The 18857-nt window shown below is 32.3% G+C and overlaps 1 protein-coding gene across 1 annotated transcript; it reads left to right on the top strand.

Annotated features, from left to right (window-relative positions):
• Nucleotides 1-3559: 3559 nt before the first annotated feature.
• On the top strand, nucleotides 3560-18458 carry LOC132759664 (exostosin-1c-like). Its single transcript, XM_060751475.1, has 3 exons — nucleotides 3560-3802; nucleotides 10093-10344; nucleotides 18358-18458. Exons 1-3 carry the CDS (start codon nucleotides 3728-3730, stop codon nucleotides 18421-18423), a joined length of 393 nt encoding a protein of 130 aa, XP_060607458.1. The 5' UTR covers nucleotides 3560-3727; the 3' UTR covers nucleotides 18424-18458.
• The last annotated feature ends 399 nt before the right edge of the window (nucleotides 18459-18857 follow it).

Here is an 18857-nt window from a genome sequence, read left to right on the forward strand (position 1 = left end):
TGTAGTTGTGCACCTGGGTATTTTCATGTGGATATTTTTAGTATTTTCAGAGTTATTGCCCTTGACTTAGTAAAATTTTGCAATTTTCAACTTGTGTCGCACATAACTCAGAAAGTATTTGACCTAGAGTCATGAAACTTTACAGGAATGTTGATCAGCATGTGTAGTTGTGCACCTGGGTATTTTCATCTGGATATTTTTAGTATTTTCAGAGTTATTGCCCTTGATTTAGTAAAATTTTGCAATTTTCAACTTGTGTCGCATTTAACTCAAAAAGTATTTGACCTAGAGTCATGAAACTTTACAGGAATGTTGATCAGCATGTGAGTTATTGCCCTTGACTTAGTAAAATTTTGCAATTTTCAACTTGTGTCGCACGTAACTCAAAAAGTATTTGACCTAGAGTCATGAAACTTTACAGGAATGTTGATCAGCATGTGTAGTTGTGCACCTGGGTATTTTCGTTTGGATATTTTTAGTATTTTCAGAGTTATTGCCCTTGAGTTAGTAAAATTTGGCAATTTTCAACACGTGTCGCATGTAACTCAAAAAGTATTTGACCTAGTCATGAAACTTAAATTACAGGAATATTGATCAGCATGTGCAGTTGTGCACCAGGTATTTTCGTCTGGATTTATTAAGTATTTTTAGAGTTATTGCCCTTCACTTAGAAAATTTTTGCAATTTTCAACTTAAGTCGCAAGTTTCTCAAAAAGGATTTGACATAGTTATTAAATCTTATGGGCAGGTTGCTCAGCATATTTTAGATTTGCACCTGGGGTTTCGCTTGTGGATTTATCCAGTATTTGTAGAGTTATTTCCCTTGACTTAGTAAAAAGATTGACAGAACAGTGGCGCGGTGGGGACACCCATGTCCTATGGACACATTTCTAGTTTTTACTCTTTGTTACCAAAATAGTGCTACTGGATTTCTGGGGCATAATAGGCCTTCAAAAAAAACAAACAAAAAACAAACAAACAAACTTGGCAATATAGCAATAGGGACTATCAAAGGAACAGCAGTAATATAAAGACAACTTAAGATTAACCTTTGCTTAACTCACATCGCCCTGCAGATGCCGGGACATCTGCATGCTCTCTTGTTCCGTTATGTTTTATAGAGAAAATCTCAAAGTAATTATTTCAAGATATTTACAAAAACATTTTGTTCTTTTTAAGAAGCCTAATTGTATTGTGTAAGAGCTCTCAAGTAGATTTTTTACTTTTGTTGTAGGGTTGTTAGTAAGTGAGAAGGTTTTTGATGATGATGACAAATACTGCCATAGAAAAGTAATTTGGAAAGACTTGATGAAAAGTAATGGAAGAGAAATTTATTATTGTTGGTTTGATGTATATACGTAACTAAAAAGACAATGGTTCCTTAATATTCTTTAGTTTGTTCAATGTTTTTTTTCCCCATTAGTTGGCATCTGTGATTATTTAACATTATTTAACACTCGAATTAACTGCTTAATTAAGCAAAAGGGTCTTGAAGTGCTAAGGGGCATGAGAGATTTGAGTACTTTAGATATTGTCTTTCGTCACCTCTGAGTCTTTAAACTCAGTTTTCGCCTATAATATTTTATGCATTTATTTCATTTTTTTTAAAAATCATTTGCAGAAGTTATTAATGCATTCTCTCAGAAGAATATAGCATCGACCCAAATTGAGGTGGAATTAATTCATACCTTTTACCGATAAACAAATAGAAAATAACAGGAATCAATTAATGTATTGACTTTTCCTGCGAAAATTATGATTTCTGTCTAGGAGCCCTACCTTTTGATGTATGAGAGAAATGCGGAGATATTAACAAATATACCATTATTGTATAACACACTGGGGAGCTATATGAAGAGTGTATCTGCTGATTTTGTTACTTCACTGATTGAGTAATAAAATTTGATGAACAATTTTACATGAAAGTAGAAATCAATAAAATATAGATGTAAACTCTTTATTAATTTTGTACATGTTCATGTTTCTCCCAGCTTGCAGTATATCTCAAGAGTAATCTTTGCCTATTTGTTCTTCTTTCATTTCATTGTTTTCCAGAGACTTTAAATTCTTTGTAGCTATCCAGCTAGCTTAAAGAATGTTGGTAGTTTTACTTGCTCATGCCTGAAATAATGTACTGAAGGACACCTAAGGTCTCCCTCCACCATTTAATGCCCTGAAATAATACAAATAAAGCTGAAATTAGTCACCATATAACTTTTACAATAAAAACTTTTACTATAAAAAAAGGACAGTGCTGAAATCATGAACTCAAAAATGATTGGTGTTTGCCACAAGTATAGAGTCATGCATCTAGGCCAGCCTGCACATCTGTCCAGTCCGATGAAGAGGCTCAATAGACTCTTTATACTGTCGGCTGCTGTAAGAATTTCAAATCCTTTACTGTCCTGTCCCTATTTAGGTTAGCAACATAGGTTCACGTTTGATGCCTCAGATAAAAGACTGAGATTTCCTGTCAACAGAGTTGCTATATGTGGGTTGAGATTATGAAGGTGTTGATAGGTAGAGGTTTTTATTGGACAAGAATTTACAAGATTGGTAACATATGTTAGAATTTGTGTTTTACTGTTATTGATACTTTAATGTCATGTCGAGAAAAAAAACACAGTTTGTTTGATGTTAAGTGATGTTTTTGTTCCAAAGAATGCCAATATATATGTTAGACCAGGCTGTATTTTTGTTCTCTTTAAATAGCATAGACAGGATAAATATTTGGAACTATTCTAGAGGAAATGTTTCTTGGTTTTTGTTTAAACTATGAAGTAACTTTTTGTTACTCAAGTCAGTAGAATTGATCTGACAGATGCTATTTGCATGTTGTTTATGATGTATGTAAAACAGATACAATGTTTGCAAGAGGTGATGTTCAAGAAAATGATTTATAAACAACTACATGTCAATTCTACGGGTGTAATGTTTGGTTGTAGATTTAGGTGATGAAAGAAATATGCATTCTGTTGCTGTATATGTATGCATGTAATAATAATAAAAATTGCATGATAACAATTGATTATTGACTAAATTTTTTAGATATTTGCTGTCTTTAATAAATGGTACCTTTCATGGAACTTGAGTCAAAGGTAAGGGTCAAAGAGGTTGAAACATGTTGTTTTGTTTTTTTACTTCAAAACATCAATTTAAGGCTTTGTATTTGGAATTGTCATTGCAACAATTCAGTGCATGCAGCCATCACTAATTCTAATATTCTTCTTTGCACTGTCAATTAAATCTTATGTGAAAAGAATTTTGTCCTCTTATTTCAGTAGTGAGATCCGTCTCAAATACCTTTTATATATTTCAGGTGCCCTAGGAAGTGAGATCCATCTCAAATACCTTTCTTATATATTTCAGGTGCCCTCTGTAGTGAGATCTGTCTCAAATGCCTTTATTTATATATTTCAGGTACCCTCTGTACAAGTGAGATCTGTCTCAAATGCCTTTATTTATATATTTCAGGTGCCCTCTGTAGTGAGATCTGTCTCAAATGCCTTTATTTATATATTTCAGGTACCCTCTGTTACAAGTGAGATCTGTCTCAAATGCCTTTATTTATATATTTCAGGTGCCCTCTGTTGTGAGATCTGTCTCAAATGCCTTTATTTACATATTTCAGGTGCCCTCTGTAGTGAGATCTGTCTCAAATGCCTTTATTTATATATTTTAGGTGCCCTCTGTAGTGAGATCTGTCTCAAATGACGAAATATTGAACATGCGACAGCAGACACAGTTTTTATGGGACGCTTACTTCTCGTCTGTTGAAAAAATAGTCACATCAACATTAGAGGTAAGACCGAAGCAAGGTTTAAGTTTTATAATTGTTTTAATTTAATACTGTTCTATATAATTAACTATTGAAAAAAAAAAAATATATATATATATATAAAATACAGATGATTGTTTATTGTAGCCTCCATTGAGACGTAACACAAAAAGCACAAAAAAAATTAATGTACTTTTTTTCTGAATTTCTGAAGTTGAAAAAATGAAGGGAAAAGCAAAACAAATAAAAAAACATCAATTCAGTCTCATTTAAAAGTAACAAATTGTCTAAAATTCTTTCTCAATTCTTTATCGCTTACTCAACATATTTTGCAAATTGAAGTTTATTTCAATAAATATTATCTCCGACTATGTTTCCTATTTTAATGATGTAAGTAAGGAGAAATCTTAGCAGCTCCCGGAGGAATTGCCTCCAAGACAATTATCAAATTATTGTGAAAAGACAAGTAACATTGCAGTAGTTAAATGGTGCACAGTTTACTAAAGTGCCAGAAATAATTGTATACATCACTTTTAATTGGAGAGAAAATGGCTTTTATTATGTTTGCTTTACAAAATGTTTTGTTGAATTGGTAAGGGAATGAAATTTTTTTTTGATTTATCGGTATTATGAAAATTTCTTAATAGCTTGAGAGGGGGCCTCACTGACCGAGTTCTTAAGATTTTTGTTCTTTACTCATTTGCACGCACTGCTGAATTTTGTCATGTGAGAGAGCTTTTATACAGCTTGCTAACAGAAAGATGGTGGTTTTTACTACAGGTGCCCCTTTGTGCCTTGAAGGTATTTCCTGGTCAGTAAAGCCTGAAAATCCCCTTATGACCTTTACAGTGTTTTTGTGACTTGCAACTTAAAACCAAACTCTGTCTCAGAAATAAAACAGCCTGGCTAGGCTAGCCTGTCCTTCCATACTGACATTCAGTCAAAATGGAATAAGGGGCAATTTCTTTTGTTATTTTCTTTTGTTTAACCCATTACTTCATGAGCATTTTGTGAAAAATGGCTGTTTTCATTGAAAAGTCTCCCGTTACAAGTTCAAATTTCTATAATACTATAAAAACTGCTTCAACACTAATCAAACTTGGCACAAATGTTGACTGGACCATTGCCCTTGCAACAACATGCTCAGGCTTAAATTTTCTGTTACCATGGCAACGAGTGGACATCTCAAAATTGCCAAAAATCACTATTTTGCGTTGATTTTTTCCATCAAAATTGATTTCAAAGTGCTGCAACTTCTCAAAGGATTGAGATAGAGTCAAATGCTTTTCAGCGTTGGTTACACGTTACCTTTTGATCAATCTGGGGTCATTTGTAGCCTCTCACAAGTCCAAACAACATTTCTCAAACAAAAACAAGTGTTGGGGGCCTAAATAAGGCATTCTTTCACCATTTGAGACAACAAAAGGGGGATGAAAAAGGCGTTAAAAGGCGTGTATATAACGTAATGGGTTAATAGAGGGCCATTAGCCCCTTACTCTATTGTTACAGAATCAAATCTATTTATATTCTCTTTTGCTCTGTTAACAGTTACATGGCCCCTTATCTCCAGACAAGACTTTATATAGCTGAAAAGACTGCTCTATTGTGCATTGCTGCTTGATCCAAATATGCTACTATTATATCAGTGCAGTCTGATCAGGCTCTATACTGTTGGCTGACTTACTTTAAATGAAATAAATATTCATCTTAATATCCCTAAAAATTGATCATAGACAGTTCCAAAACTGGAAGCTGGACAAGTCCATATAAGAAATTCAGTAGGTCAATGTATAAATTCAAAATGAGATAATAATCCAATTTGAAAAAAGACAGTGTGGTAAGGGTTAACATAATAAAGGGAATAAATCACTTTAAGATGTAATTATAGGTAACTAAATTTACTTAACTTGATTTAAAGGAACTATGAATTATTGGTAAAAGAATGAAATCCGACTGTATTCCCTATCCAGTCTCACAATTTTTTTTATTTGCTCGGCTTGGTTATTTCTTTTCAAGATATTTATTTAATTATCTGAAAGCTATGATATTTATGCTCTGAAACATTTGAATGATCATCCTTGGAAAACAAAAATATTGATCATTAGGGTATTGTAAATGATAGTTTCATTGTATAATGTAGCTAATTTTAGATGAAGTATTTGTAATTAACCGTTGAAAGTTAGAATATCAAAGAGTAAAATGCTGTTTTGTTTGTTCGCTTTTCTAATTTTTACGCCAATTTTAACACAATTGTTTTTAGTCATATCTCTATAGCTAATGCACCAAACTGGCTTTCCTGATTACTTAACAGTAATTAACCCATTTCTCAGACGGACTTTTTAACTTATCCCACATGAATCAGCACCGAGAGTCACCAATGATGATTAGATTCATTGTCCAACATCAATAGTCACAGAGAAATTACACCTCAACCGAGGATCGAACCTGAGCGCCCCCTGGACTACTTATGATATCCAATGCTCTCCCTATTGAGCTTAGTGGGCCAACATTAAATGAAACACAGGCATACCACTAATACTGTTGGCTGCTTGGTTTTCGAAAGAAGTGAAACTCGGGTTACTATATTGTGAGAAAGCAGGGGGACAGGCTGCTGAATGCCTCATGCATTTCTCAAGGACTGTCAATGAAACTTTCATAGAACTACCATCACAAAGTGTCCATGCATATATTACCTGGATGCACAATAGATAGAATAACTGCCTATTGATATATGACTTAAAAATTCATTTCCATCCAACTTTTACTTCTATCATGTATTTTTCTGGGACTGGAATCCAATGTGCAACAGGTGTTTAGAATAACAAAAACAACAAATATGCCAATGAAGCAAAAGAAAAGAAAAAAACACACACATGTTTGCTAATATCTTTTCATGAGATGTATTGGGGGCCAAAACTGTAAGAAAAACAAGTTAATTATTGATGCAATATTCTGTCCAGAAAAAAAAGAATGGTTTATGTTCACATTGTGTTGAGAGATGTAGATAGGTGATGAAATATTTATATTTTTTTCTAGATTAGATGTTTTCAGCAACTTTAACTTATCTTATACATAAGATAGATTCTTCTGAAAGAATTGTGGTAGGCTAATTAAATAAAATTGGGTTAATTAAATGATTTTATTGCTGAAGGATTTTTAGATATAGGACAACCTGGTAATTAAAGTTACAAGTCTGTGTCTGAAACAGGGAGAAATTCACAAATTTGGTCACCATATGAATACATGGGAATCAGAGGTTTGTGGTGTAATGGGCCGTGTTTGTTGCAAGAGTAGATAGGAGTATTTAACCCTTACCACACAGAATATTTTAAATGGACCTGTCCATATTATGATCTGGACTAAACCATGAATCATTTTTCGAGATTTTTTTTCTAAGTATGTTATGACTGAATTAAGTTAACAGTGCAGACCATGTGATCTTAGTGTCCACAAGTTGCATGAGTATGGGCATGAAATCTGTTGCCACCAGCAAGCTTAAGGTTAATTAATAAGGTCATACATTGACTTTCCAGCTTAACTCAGATGGTCACTCCATCGGGACTCAAATTCTTTCAGGTCCATGTGAGGAAGCTATCCAGCGAGGGAAAGTTGTACTTGATTGCTCGCTTATGTCTGAAATTGTGCATGAAGGTCTTCGTTCACCAGTAAAGCTGGTAAACTGTATGACCTTTACAGTGTCTGTGTGTCTTAAAAATTAAGAAATTTGATTAAATAGGTGGAGTTAAACTCTTTTTGGTCTCCATGTATGCTATTTTTGGCTAATGCAGGTAGCTGGGTGGAAACGATAACATGACATAGGCAAGCAGAAAAGATTCTTAACATAAAAAATTGATAAACTACAAAGAGATTCAAACTTTTAACACCCAAATACAAGACGGTTTTAGTATATGGAAGGCAGTGACTGACTAGAAGACCCCACCCAGTAATATAAAGTCAGTTTTATTACCAAATTGCCATAAGCTGTTTAAAATCTCGACTGTTATTTCATGTCTTAATGTGTCTAGCCCAATTATACTTATTACATAAGTTATTACATCAGGGAGATAATAAAGTAAGACAGCATATAATTGTTGTTGGTATCCACTTAATCACCAATTAAGGTTTATGATAACATTACATTCCTGGAAGATTTTGCTGCAGTAATAAGTGCATCTTAAATCATCATGATAGTTTTGAACTGCAGAAAATTAACCTGATACCTGAAAAAACAAGAACTCATCATCTATGATAGCATATTTTATAATCGTAACTAGATAAACCAAGTCGACTTCAAGGTACAGAATGTAACTAAAACAGCTGTTACTTAGAAAAGTTTTGTCTTTTTGCACGGTCATGTTTAGTTTATATTTAAGATGCAAATGATATACAAAATAATCGGATTAATAAAATTGCCGACTCGGCATTAATCATTAAGTTTCATCAGTTTCATAGCAGCAAGCATGTTGCACTAAAGTCGTACCGAAACAATTACTTCTCAATAATGAAGAAATTGTGAAGTAGTGACTGTTTAGGTTATTACAGAGATGATAGGCTGCAGGAGATGTGGGAGATTTATTTAACAAAGCAAGGTAGCCTGGTCATGAGTATTCATTTTGAGGACATATAGGACAGCTGTCAGGCATTTGAAGTTTGACCGCTCTTTACTAAATAAGTAATAAAAGTAGAACCAGTTCCTACAGTGCTTGGCTTTTTGCATCTATAAAAAGAAACTGGCTTATTCTTTGACATTATGTTCTGTCATCGAAGTAAAAACTGTGAGAATTATACACCGGAATATCAATTGTTAACAGAAGGAACTCCTATTCATCAATGATAATATTTAATGACCTATAGGCTGACAGTAGTAATGTTCTGTACATAAAATGTTAAGAATCGATTATAAGTAAAGGCTTCAGCTCTTCATTAATTTTTGACATGTGTTTAATGGTGAAGGTCATTATATAAAATCATAGTTTAATCCAAAAAATAAGTTGTAATCACAAAAAATCAAGTTCATGTTAACATAAACATTGTCCAAAAATTTAACCTTGACCGATATTGAAGGTCAGAAATTGGTTTTTTTTGTTTTGGACAATTTAAGAATGTTTGTGTTCATAGGTGCTGACAATATTCCTAAACCTGACAAAATTTCAGGAATATTTAAGAGGTCTTAAATAAATCACTGCCATTCAAAATTCTTTGAAACTCATTAAATCAGTTTTAAAGTAATGCAGGGGAACATGCATGTGACAGGGGCACTCCTTGTGTTTCTAAAAATGATTTGAGAGATGAAAAGTAGGTCAAATAGTGACATTTTAACAAAAGTTGTCTTAAGATCCATTAGAGTCTGTAACATTGATGTTAAACTGACGACAGGAGAAGAAAGGCATTTTTCTCTTGAAAGATCTTCCAACTTATATGTGCTACTGAAAATTAATGGAAACTCTTAAACTATTAAACATTTAAAGAAAAACAGACTCTTGACCGGCTTCAAAGCAGCATGCCTCCAGATTCATGCTAATGTTTATGAAAAATTAGAAAACGTATTGAAAAGTAAAACATTGCGAAGTAACCAAAGAAAGTAGTTTACACATTGCAAACAGCACTTACAATCCAGGTAATGTAAAGAAAGAGACCAAAAAAATGCAAAAATAACCCTTACTATGTTAGCAAATGATAAATACTACCCAATAAGTCATTAATTAATTGCACATAACATGTAAATTATTACTAGAATCTTGAATACTTTTACTTTTCTTAAAATCTTAGTAAATTTTCCTCAAGGATAATTTTCTTGAAATATTTTGGGAAATCTGGAGGTGTGCAGCTTTAAATGTCTGAGGGAGTTGCTTGCTAACATTATTAAGTGTTTGTTGTTTTGGTGGGCGGGGTGTGGGTTCATAATTTTAGGTAACCAATTTTTTTTTTTATTCCAATTGCTAAATGTCAAAGAACAACTCGAAAGAGTTTTGTTCGACATGTATCCTGAATAAGCTGTATTATAGTAAAAATCTACTCAAGAAAAGTTTCCTTTCTCAAACTAAATTTTGAAGATTATATAAGGTTGAAGGCAAGAGAATTTACTGCAGCTTTGAACTTGTGAAAGATTGAAAATTGACTGAAAATCAAGCTATAGTGTCAATAACACATTATTTAATATGCTATAAAAATGAAAAATGTTTTACAAAAATGATTTCTGGTCACCATGAATCTTATAGGAGCTGCATTTCATAAAGATCTACGTCTAATCAGTCTAGGAATGTTCTAATGGTGAATTTTGGTTCAATATAATACACGTCTAGTTTTCATTTCAGATCATCAAAGACCGTATAGAACGTCATATGTCAAGGTCGTTGGTTATGTGGAACTCCCTACCCGGCAGCACAGCCCTGTTACCAGAGTTCTCTGATTCCTTACAGTCTTTCCCGTTCTATTACTCGCAGCTCGGTCACACCCCGAGCGAGAAGTTCACTGCTGTGATATATGCGACGTCGCCCGTCATGTTTTCATCGTCACCTTTGTTCCGGTTGATAAGGATCATAGCAACATCCGCCTACACTCATAAGGTAAATGACATTGATCCTATTATCTTAGCATAATTTGTTTTCTTTGGTCTGGTTTAACGTTGCACCAACACAGTATAGGTTCATATGGCGACTTTTTGATTCACATAAATCATCTAAAATAATCAGGGTATAAATATTTTTAGAAAAACAGAGCTCACCTGTCTAAGCCATAATTATACCCCCACCACAAAATGTGGGGGGGGCTATAATGGATTCGCTTTGTCGCGTCGGTCGGTCGGTCAGTTGGTCGGTCGGTCGGTCCGTCCGTCTCCATTTTCGTGTCCGCTCTATAACTCCTATACCACTTGAAGGATTTTCTTCAAACTTGGCTCAAATGTTCACCTCAGCAAGGGGATGTGCAGAACCCATGTTGCCCATGTGTCAGCTCAAGGTCAAGGTCACAATTGAAGGTCAAATATCAAACACAATCATATATTAGACAGTATGTCGTGTCCGCTCTGTAGGTCCTACAATAATTGAAAGATTTTCTTCAAACTTGGCTAAAATGTTCACCTCAACAAGGGGATGTGCAGAACTGATGTTGCCCATGTGTCATTTTAAGGTCAAGGTCACAATTGAAGGTCAAATATCAAACAATCAAATATTACACAATATGTCGTGTCCGCTCTGTAAGTCCTACACTAATTGAAAGATTTTCTTCAAACTTGGCTCAAATGTTCATTTCAACAATGGGATGTGCAGAACCCATGTTGCCCATGTGTCAGCTCAAGGTCAAGGTCACAATTGAAGGTCAAATATCAAACAATCAAATATTACACAGTATGTCGTGTCCGCTCTGTAAGTCCTACACTTATTGAAAGATTTTCTTCAAACTTGGCTCAAATGTTCACCTCAACAAGGTTATGTGCAGAACCCATGTCACTCTTTTGCCGGCTTAAGGTCAAGGTCACACTTGAAGGTCAAAAATTGACTTAGAAAATGTTCTTTAATTTTAACATATATCTGAATATTTCTGAATCTAGGAAAGGTATTTGCTTGAAACTTAAAATATAAACGAAGTGTCACAATTAAGATATGCTGGTCAAGTTTCATAACTCTGTATTGCATTTTAACAAAGTTATGCCCCTTTTTAATCTTCAAATATACATACAATCACATATTAGACAATATGTTGTGTCCGCTCTATAAGTCCTATACTAATGGAAGAATTTTCTTCAAACTTTTCTCAAATGTTCACTTAAACAAGGTTATGTGCAGAATCCATGTCACCTTTGTGCAGGCTAAAGGTCAAGGTCAGACTTGAAGGTCAAAATTGACTTAGAAAATTTCTTAGATTAAAACATGTTCTTGAATATTTCGGAAACTAGCATAGGTATTTGCTTGAAACTTAAAGATATATGAGGTGTCACAATTACGATATGCAGGTCAAGTTCATAACTCTGTATTGGATTTTGACAAAGTTATGCCCCTTTTTAAGTCTTTAAATTTACATACAATCAATACTAGACAATATGTTGTGTCCGCTCTATAAATTCTATACTAATGGAAGGATTTTCTTCAAACTTTACTCAAATGTTCACTCCAATTGGGCGATGTGCAGAACCCATCTTACCCTTGTGCCAGCTGAAGGTCAAGGCCACACTTGAAGGTCAAAAATTGACTTATAAAAAGTTTAGTATATTGGGAAAATGAAAGGTTATTTGTAACTGTTTCGAACATGATTTGATAATAGATATTTTTACTATTACCTGTACAATTATGTCTTTTTTTCACCAGAGATAATTTCTTTTTATGTATTTGTGTCACTTAAGTTATTCCCTTAACCACCTTTCCAAGTTGTCTTCTGTCAAGGACATTGGTGGGGGTATGAATCGCATTCAGCGATAGTTCTAGTTCTTATTTGATCTTCATCAAACTTTGTCAAAATGTTTTCTCAATGGCTCAAAATGGGTAATTTTGGGTCAAAAATGCAGGTCTTGTAATGAAATTCAAAGGAAAGCCTATGTCACAATTTTTTACTGTTTATCAAACTTTTTTTTTCTAAATTTGTGCATCATTTATTGCTTTTACATGAATAAATTTGGTTAAACCTTGGGTTTAAACTAGGTCACAATGTCAAAATCTCTTTATTTAGATTTAAGCATTTAGACTCAGGTGATCAATTAAGGGCCATCACAACTCTCCTGTTTATGACATTGAGGCTTAATTGTAAAATCTGTAAACTTTTGAGAAATGTTACTGGAATTTCTTTTCTACCATCTGTTAAACATTTACACATGACTCTGGATAATGAAAATGTAAGACAAAAGAAATTTCTCAGAAAGAAAATTCAGTATTTTTTTCTTTTTTCTTCATTGAGGGATATGTTAAGTAATTGAACCATGCCCCATATGGTGGTCCATGATATTTTTCTGCAATAACAAGCAGCTACCAGACATTGATGAGTTCTGGGGGATCATGATTATAGGTCATAAGGGATCATAAAAGACGGATCAGTTGTCTGTAGCCTGTATAATGATGGCTGACAAATATATCTGGCATCTGGGATGTGAATTATTTGAAGCTTTTTTGGGTTATTCAATATTGTTAAATTTTCACTTTATTTGATATTGTTTTATTTATTCACTATCATTTACTTTATTCAATATCATTAACTTTATTCAATATCATTTACTTTATTCAATATTATTTACTTATTAAATATTATTTGTTCAATATTATTTTATTCAATATCATTTACTTTATTCAATATCAGTTACTTTATTCAATACCATATACAGTGTACTTTATTCAATATTGGTTACTTTAATATCATTTAAGAACTGTACTTTATTCAGTGTCATTTACTTAATTTGATGTAAATTACTTTATTTAATATGTTTTATTTTATTCAGTATCATTTACTATATTCAATATTTTTTTGTTCATTTCAATGATAATTAAAATATGTCGAGTTTTTCATAAGAAAATAAGAAGAGCACACACTGTGTTTACTACAGTATTTAAAAAAGACCCCTTCCTACATCTAAGTGACTCATAGCCATAATAAAACAATATGTATTTTTATGAGAGACATAAGATACTGTCAAAGTTACTGTAAAAATCTTTCTCCAAATTGACTTTTGATTATCTTATCAAAAAAATTGAATGAATAATCTGAGAGTATTATTGCATGAAATTGTCTATTACTTTGAGGTCATAGCTTACACAGGAAGGAAATTGTCTTATAACAAAGTTGATTTGGACCACTAGAGAGGTTTGTTCTTGTAACATAAATCAATGCTATTGCCACAGAATATTAATCATGGAGACAAAAGCTCATAGGAGATTTTATATGTGCAATCAAACAGGACCCTTAATTCTTAAGTCAGTAAATTTTATACATGTACTGAAATTTACAATACATTTGAAGTAAATAAAGTGTTTCTAATTGTAAGTACTCTGTATATTGTATGAAATGAAAAAGTTCAACTGTACTGTTAACTCTTCTGTGAAAAAACGCTTTGAATTTTGAAAATGCAGCTTTTAATGTGTAAAAAAGTTCAATTGATTTCATTTAATCATGGCAAACCAATTTAAAACACTTTTCCTAAAAATAAAAATGCATTTTTAATTGAAGTAATAAGAGTTGATTTCATTTGATTATAACTTCAAATCTTTGTTGTACTACATTGGCAAGAAAATTGCAACACTTTTGTTGCTGTGAATTTCTTTTCTATAATTATTATCTCCAAAATAGAAATTGATAGTTTTAAATTGGCCTTAAAATTAACATGATTTCAAAGGGATTATGAAAGACATATGTAAATTGAATCAGTGTATTGTTTGGCAATGTCAAAAGCTATGTGACCTTCAACTCTACAATGTCAAAATTCTGGAAATTTTACTGCAACTTTTTTGTGGCAACATATAGTTTTATTCCTATTTGTATATACTATGGAAGCCAAAAGGTGTCACCTTTGTTTATGTTTTGTAACACTATGCTGGTTAAATCGATATCCTGCCAAACTTTTCTGATAATATCCAAATTATGATATAGAAACATACGTTTTTTTAAAATAAAATACAGACTTTAAGTTATATTGAGGGTTGAGGGATAATCATTGATGGAAAATTATGTATTGATATATTTGTATAGCAAAATATCACAGGAACTTGAAATTCTATCAAATAACCAATATTAATGATAATATCCAAATATACCCCCTATATACTATAAATAAACAAAGTATTTATAGTATATAGGGGGTATATTTGGATATTATCATTAATATTGGTTATTTGATAGAATTTCAAGTTCCTGTGCAAAATATTAACGATATATCAATATATTGAATTAATATATGAAATTGTACAGTGGGAATTTAATTATAGTCCATTTCAGTATGTGATATAATTATATGTGTTATCACTGTTAATTAGCAGGCTTGTTTTAATTATCACTAAAACAACATGAAATTTCAGACCTTATAAGATAAAACCAATGAACTTTCAGTGTTTGAACCACAAGATGCTTAAAAAATATAAATCTTTTTTTGAACCCAAATCTTAAAATTTTTGCCTCTTTTTGTTTCTCTGGCCCAAAATATCCATAATAAAAATTTTCTTTGAAATTCCTTTAAGTCCCAAATTGGGCAAATTTTTGTTGAAAACCTTTTAAAATTTGGCGTTGGTTGTTTTTTTTTTAAAAAGATCTTTGGGTGAGACTTTTTTTTCCCGGGAAAAATTTCAAAAAATATTATATTATGTTTAAATTTTTTAGTCGCTATTAAAGAATATGAGGGGCTTTGGTCGCCCGGCGTCGGGGGGTCGGCGTAAAGCGTCCGCGTCGGGGGTTGGGTTGGTTTTAAATTTTTTGAAAAGGGTCAATATCTCAATTTTTACTTAGAATATTAAATTAAAATTTAACAAATACTTATTTATAGTAAAAAAGGGTACATAGATTGAAAGGGTTGGAAAAACTTGCCTAAAATATTGACAGAAAGAAATTATGCCCCTTTTTAACTTAGAAATTTTGGTTAAAAGTTTTTTGTAAAGTCAAATATCTCAATTATTACTTGAGATATTCAATTGAAACTTACAATACTTATTTAATAGTAATAAGCTACATCAGAATTGACAAGTTGGATAACTCTGCCTACAATATTGACAGAATTATTGCCCCTTTTTAACTTAGTAATTTTGGTTAAAGTTTTTTGTTAAAGTAAATATCTCAATTATTGCTTGAAGATATTCAATTGAAATTTAAAATACTTTTTTATAGTAACAATGTACATCAGTTTGCAAAATTGCATAACTCTGCCTGCAATATTTGCAGAATTATTTGCCCCTTTAGAACTTAGAGATTTTGGTTAAAGGTCTTCAAAGATATTTACTTGAAACTTTACACATGCACTTAGGGTCATAATTGGAGGGTCATAATTGTATGTCACTGACCAAGTTCCATAACTCTATCTTGCATTAAGGCTGATTCATATCCCCTTTTCTACTTAGTCTCTTGGTTAATGTTTACACGCAAGTTTTACATATCTCAATAACTATTAAAGATATTTATTTAAAACTTCACATATGCATTTAGGGTCATAATTGTAGCTCACTGACAAAGATCCATAATTCTATCTTGCATTTAGGCTGATTTTTCTCCCCTTTTTCAACTTAGAAATTCATGGTAAAGTTTTGCTTGTAAGCTGTTATCTCAATAACTACTGAAGGGTTTGTGCCTTTTTTTTGGACAATTTTATGCATTCATAATAATAAAGCAGTTATTTACTTGATAAAACATCTTAATAACAAGCCTTTGCACCTTTTTCTGTCAAAATTTATGTATTCATAGGTAATTAGTATTATTATACTCAATAAAACACCCTCGTGACATTACTTCCAAATAGTCAAGCCAATACTGTATAATTAGACTCTCTCTAAGTCCTATAACATGAATTTATAAAAAAGAAAATAGCCCTTTGTGAACTTAAAAAATTTAACATTATCAAGGCTCTTTTACTATCAAGCACTTAGAATAGTCGAGCGTGCTGTCCTACCGACAGCTCTTGTTTACAAGTGTTTGTTTAGAAAACCCATTAGCCTCCTGTTGAATATTAATTAAGACTTTGTCTTGCAAATATCAGAATTCATCAACTATATTCTGCCGTTCAGATGAGTCTTACGAAATTACATAATTCCAATGGATTATAATAACATTATAGGGCCAAAATCATTTGATGCATGAATATTTAATCAAAAACTTGGCATCAAGGGTAATTATTCTTTTGCAAGTTTTGTTTTATCATGTAAGAGGATAAGCAAAAAGTAAAAATATATATACAGTATATATAAAGATGCCATATAAAACAAAAACTGAAACGATTATTAATTTGGCCAATTTAATTTTCTAAATTGTCAGTAAGGTGCCATGATCAAGCTTTTATTTAAACATAATTATATCTGTAACTGGCAGTGACAGAATCTACCCAAAAGCTTACCGATGACCAAAGTTCACCGCGGCACAACATGCAATTCTTGATCATGGTCTGCCACTATATAACTTTTGAGTCATTACCTTGTCCATTGTCAATTTCCGAAGACATGTATAAAGGTGAAAATTTAGCCATGCAACAGTAATAAGACCCTGGTAAGACTTCACAGATGTGCATGTTGGCTGGGCTCTATTCTTGCGGCAAAGGAATTGGTCACTTTTTCAGTCTCGGCAGGTTAAAGGACCCATTATGCACAAGAAATGCTTTAATTTATATATTTTCTCATATATTTCTCATATTTTTGGTGTCCCATTGCAGATTTCAAAAAGTAACTCATTAGCCATTTGGGCAGGATTATTGTTGCTTCTGTTGCTTTTTTGGCAATTAGTAAAGTTACAGTGATTTAGTTTATTTTGTATGGAAGTCAGAATACTACTTTTATATTTTATTTTTCTTTTTATGATAAATAATTTCACATGTAGCACTGCAAGTAATAACTATGTAACAGGCTCTAAGTCATTGTTTAAACATAAAACTCAAACAAATATTTGTTTCTGAGACAAAAATGTGCCTTAAATGGTTAAATAACAAAAATAGATTTTTCTAAATATCAGAAATAAAGTGTTATGTGCAGAAAATGAATATGAATTACAGTATATGTGTATTCTTTAACATGCATTTGTTTTTTTTGCTATCAAAATGTACAGTGAGATATTTTGAATGTGCTACCATCTAGTAGGCCATTCCTTAATATTTTCTAGATAGTTAAATGGTTAATGGGGAGTAAATAGAACTCTCATGTAAAAGCTGATTTAATTTTAGCTGTACAGGATTAAGATTTTATGATAAATCTTTACCCTGGAAGATGAAACGAGTTACATTAATTGCTAACATTTATTGAATCAAAAGACAGTAAAATTAACTTCAATCGCTGAAAAAAGCACCAAAGATCTAAAATCACCAGTCTCCCATGAAAGCAATGAAAATTCCAGTGGTAATTAAGGTGAAATTCTTACAGCAGAAGGATGTTTTTGATTGCTCAATGAATTGCTGTATATACACATGTATATGAAAATTAAGTGGAATAAAACGATTTGCATGTATACCAGTCTTTATGTATTGATTACTAGTCTTTACTGTATGATGTCAGAATGTTGGTAATAGTGAGGAAATATCAAGATGAAAATTTTAACTTATGTCAGACCAGAGTATAGAGGGTGGCAGCATGGCTGAGTGGTTTAATGTGCCAGACTATTAATCTAAGGATTGCTGGTCATGTGAGTTCAAACCCTGTCAGGGGCAAGCAGTTGTTTCTGTGAGCAAGAAGAAAACTTTACACTCATTTTTGTTTCCAGTTAACAGATTCAAAAGTATTTCAAGAAACTTTTTAGCTTTCAACACAAAACAACTTAAATAAATTAGTATAAATTATAAACTAATAGTATAGAGCCAGGCCAGACTGTACAGAAGTGAAGGCTCTATATTTGTGGCAAAGGTTTAACAGTTTGGGTTTTAGCAGGATAAAGTTAAAGTTGAAGGAAGAAAAATGAAATGATCAATCATCTTGTGTGTTTTTCAGATGATTGTGATATGGCACTGTGATGTAGCTCCGCCCCCTTCCCATAGATGGCCAGCTGATTTTTAGGCTGTACCAGTTCTGGTTAAAACCAGAAATATAAAAGGTAAGGGTTCAATTCTGGTATGGTTTAAACTTTTTGATGTGTAAATCAGTTCAGAAAAACTTGTAATTTAAAATTTTTCATGTTTAAAACACATTACGTATTGTTCAACTTTCTTAGAAAAGTTAAATTCTAAAAGTTCAATTTCTATAAACTTTACATGGAAATGTTCAATTCAGAATCTAAGAAAAGGTTTGATTCTGATTATTTATATGCCAATCCAGTAAGGTTTGCATTCAAAATTTATAAATAGGGGAAAAAAATAAACCAAAAAAAGCATAAAGAACATTCAAAACAGCAGTTATTACAAAAATGTTGGCATGCTCAGTTTGATTTAGCCTAGTTATGGACAGAAGTGGTAAATGCAAGCCCTTGCACCTTTTAGCAAAACTGAAAAGTT

This window comes from Ruditapes philippinarum, unplaced genomic scaffold (assembly GCF_026571515.1).
Source record: "Ruditapes philippinarum isolate M1 unplaced genomic scaffold, ASM2657151v2 ctg12136_1_1_1_1, whole genome shotgun sequence".
NCBI classification, from domain to species: domain Eukaryota; kingdom Metazoa; phylum Mollusca; class Bivalvia; order Venerida; family Veneridae; genus Ruditapes; species Ruditapes philippinarum.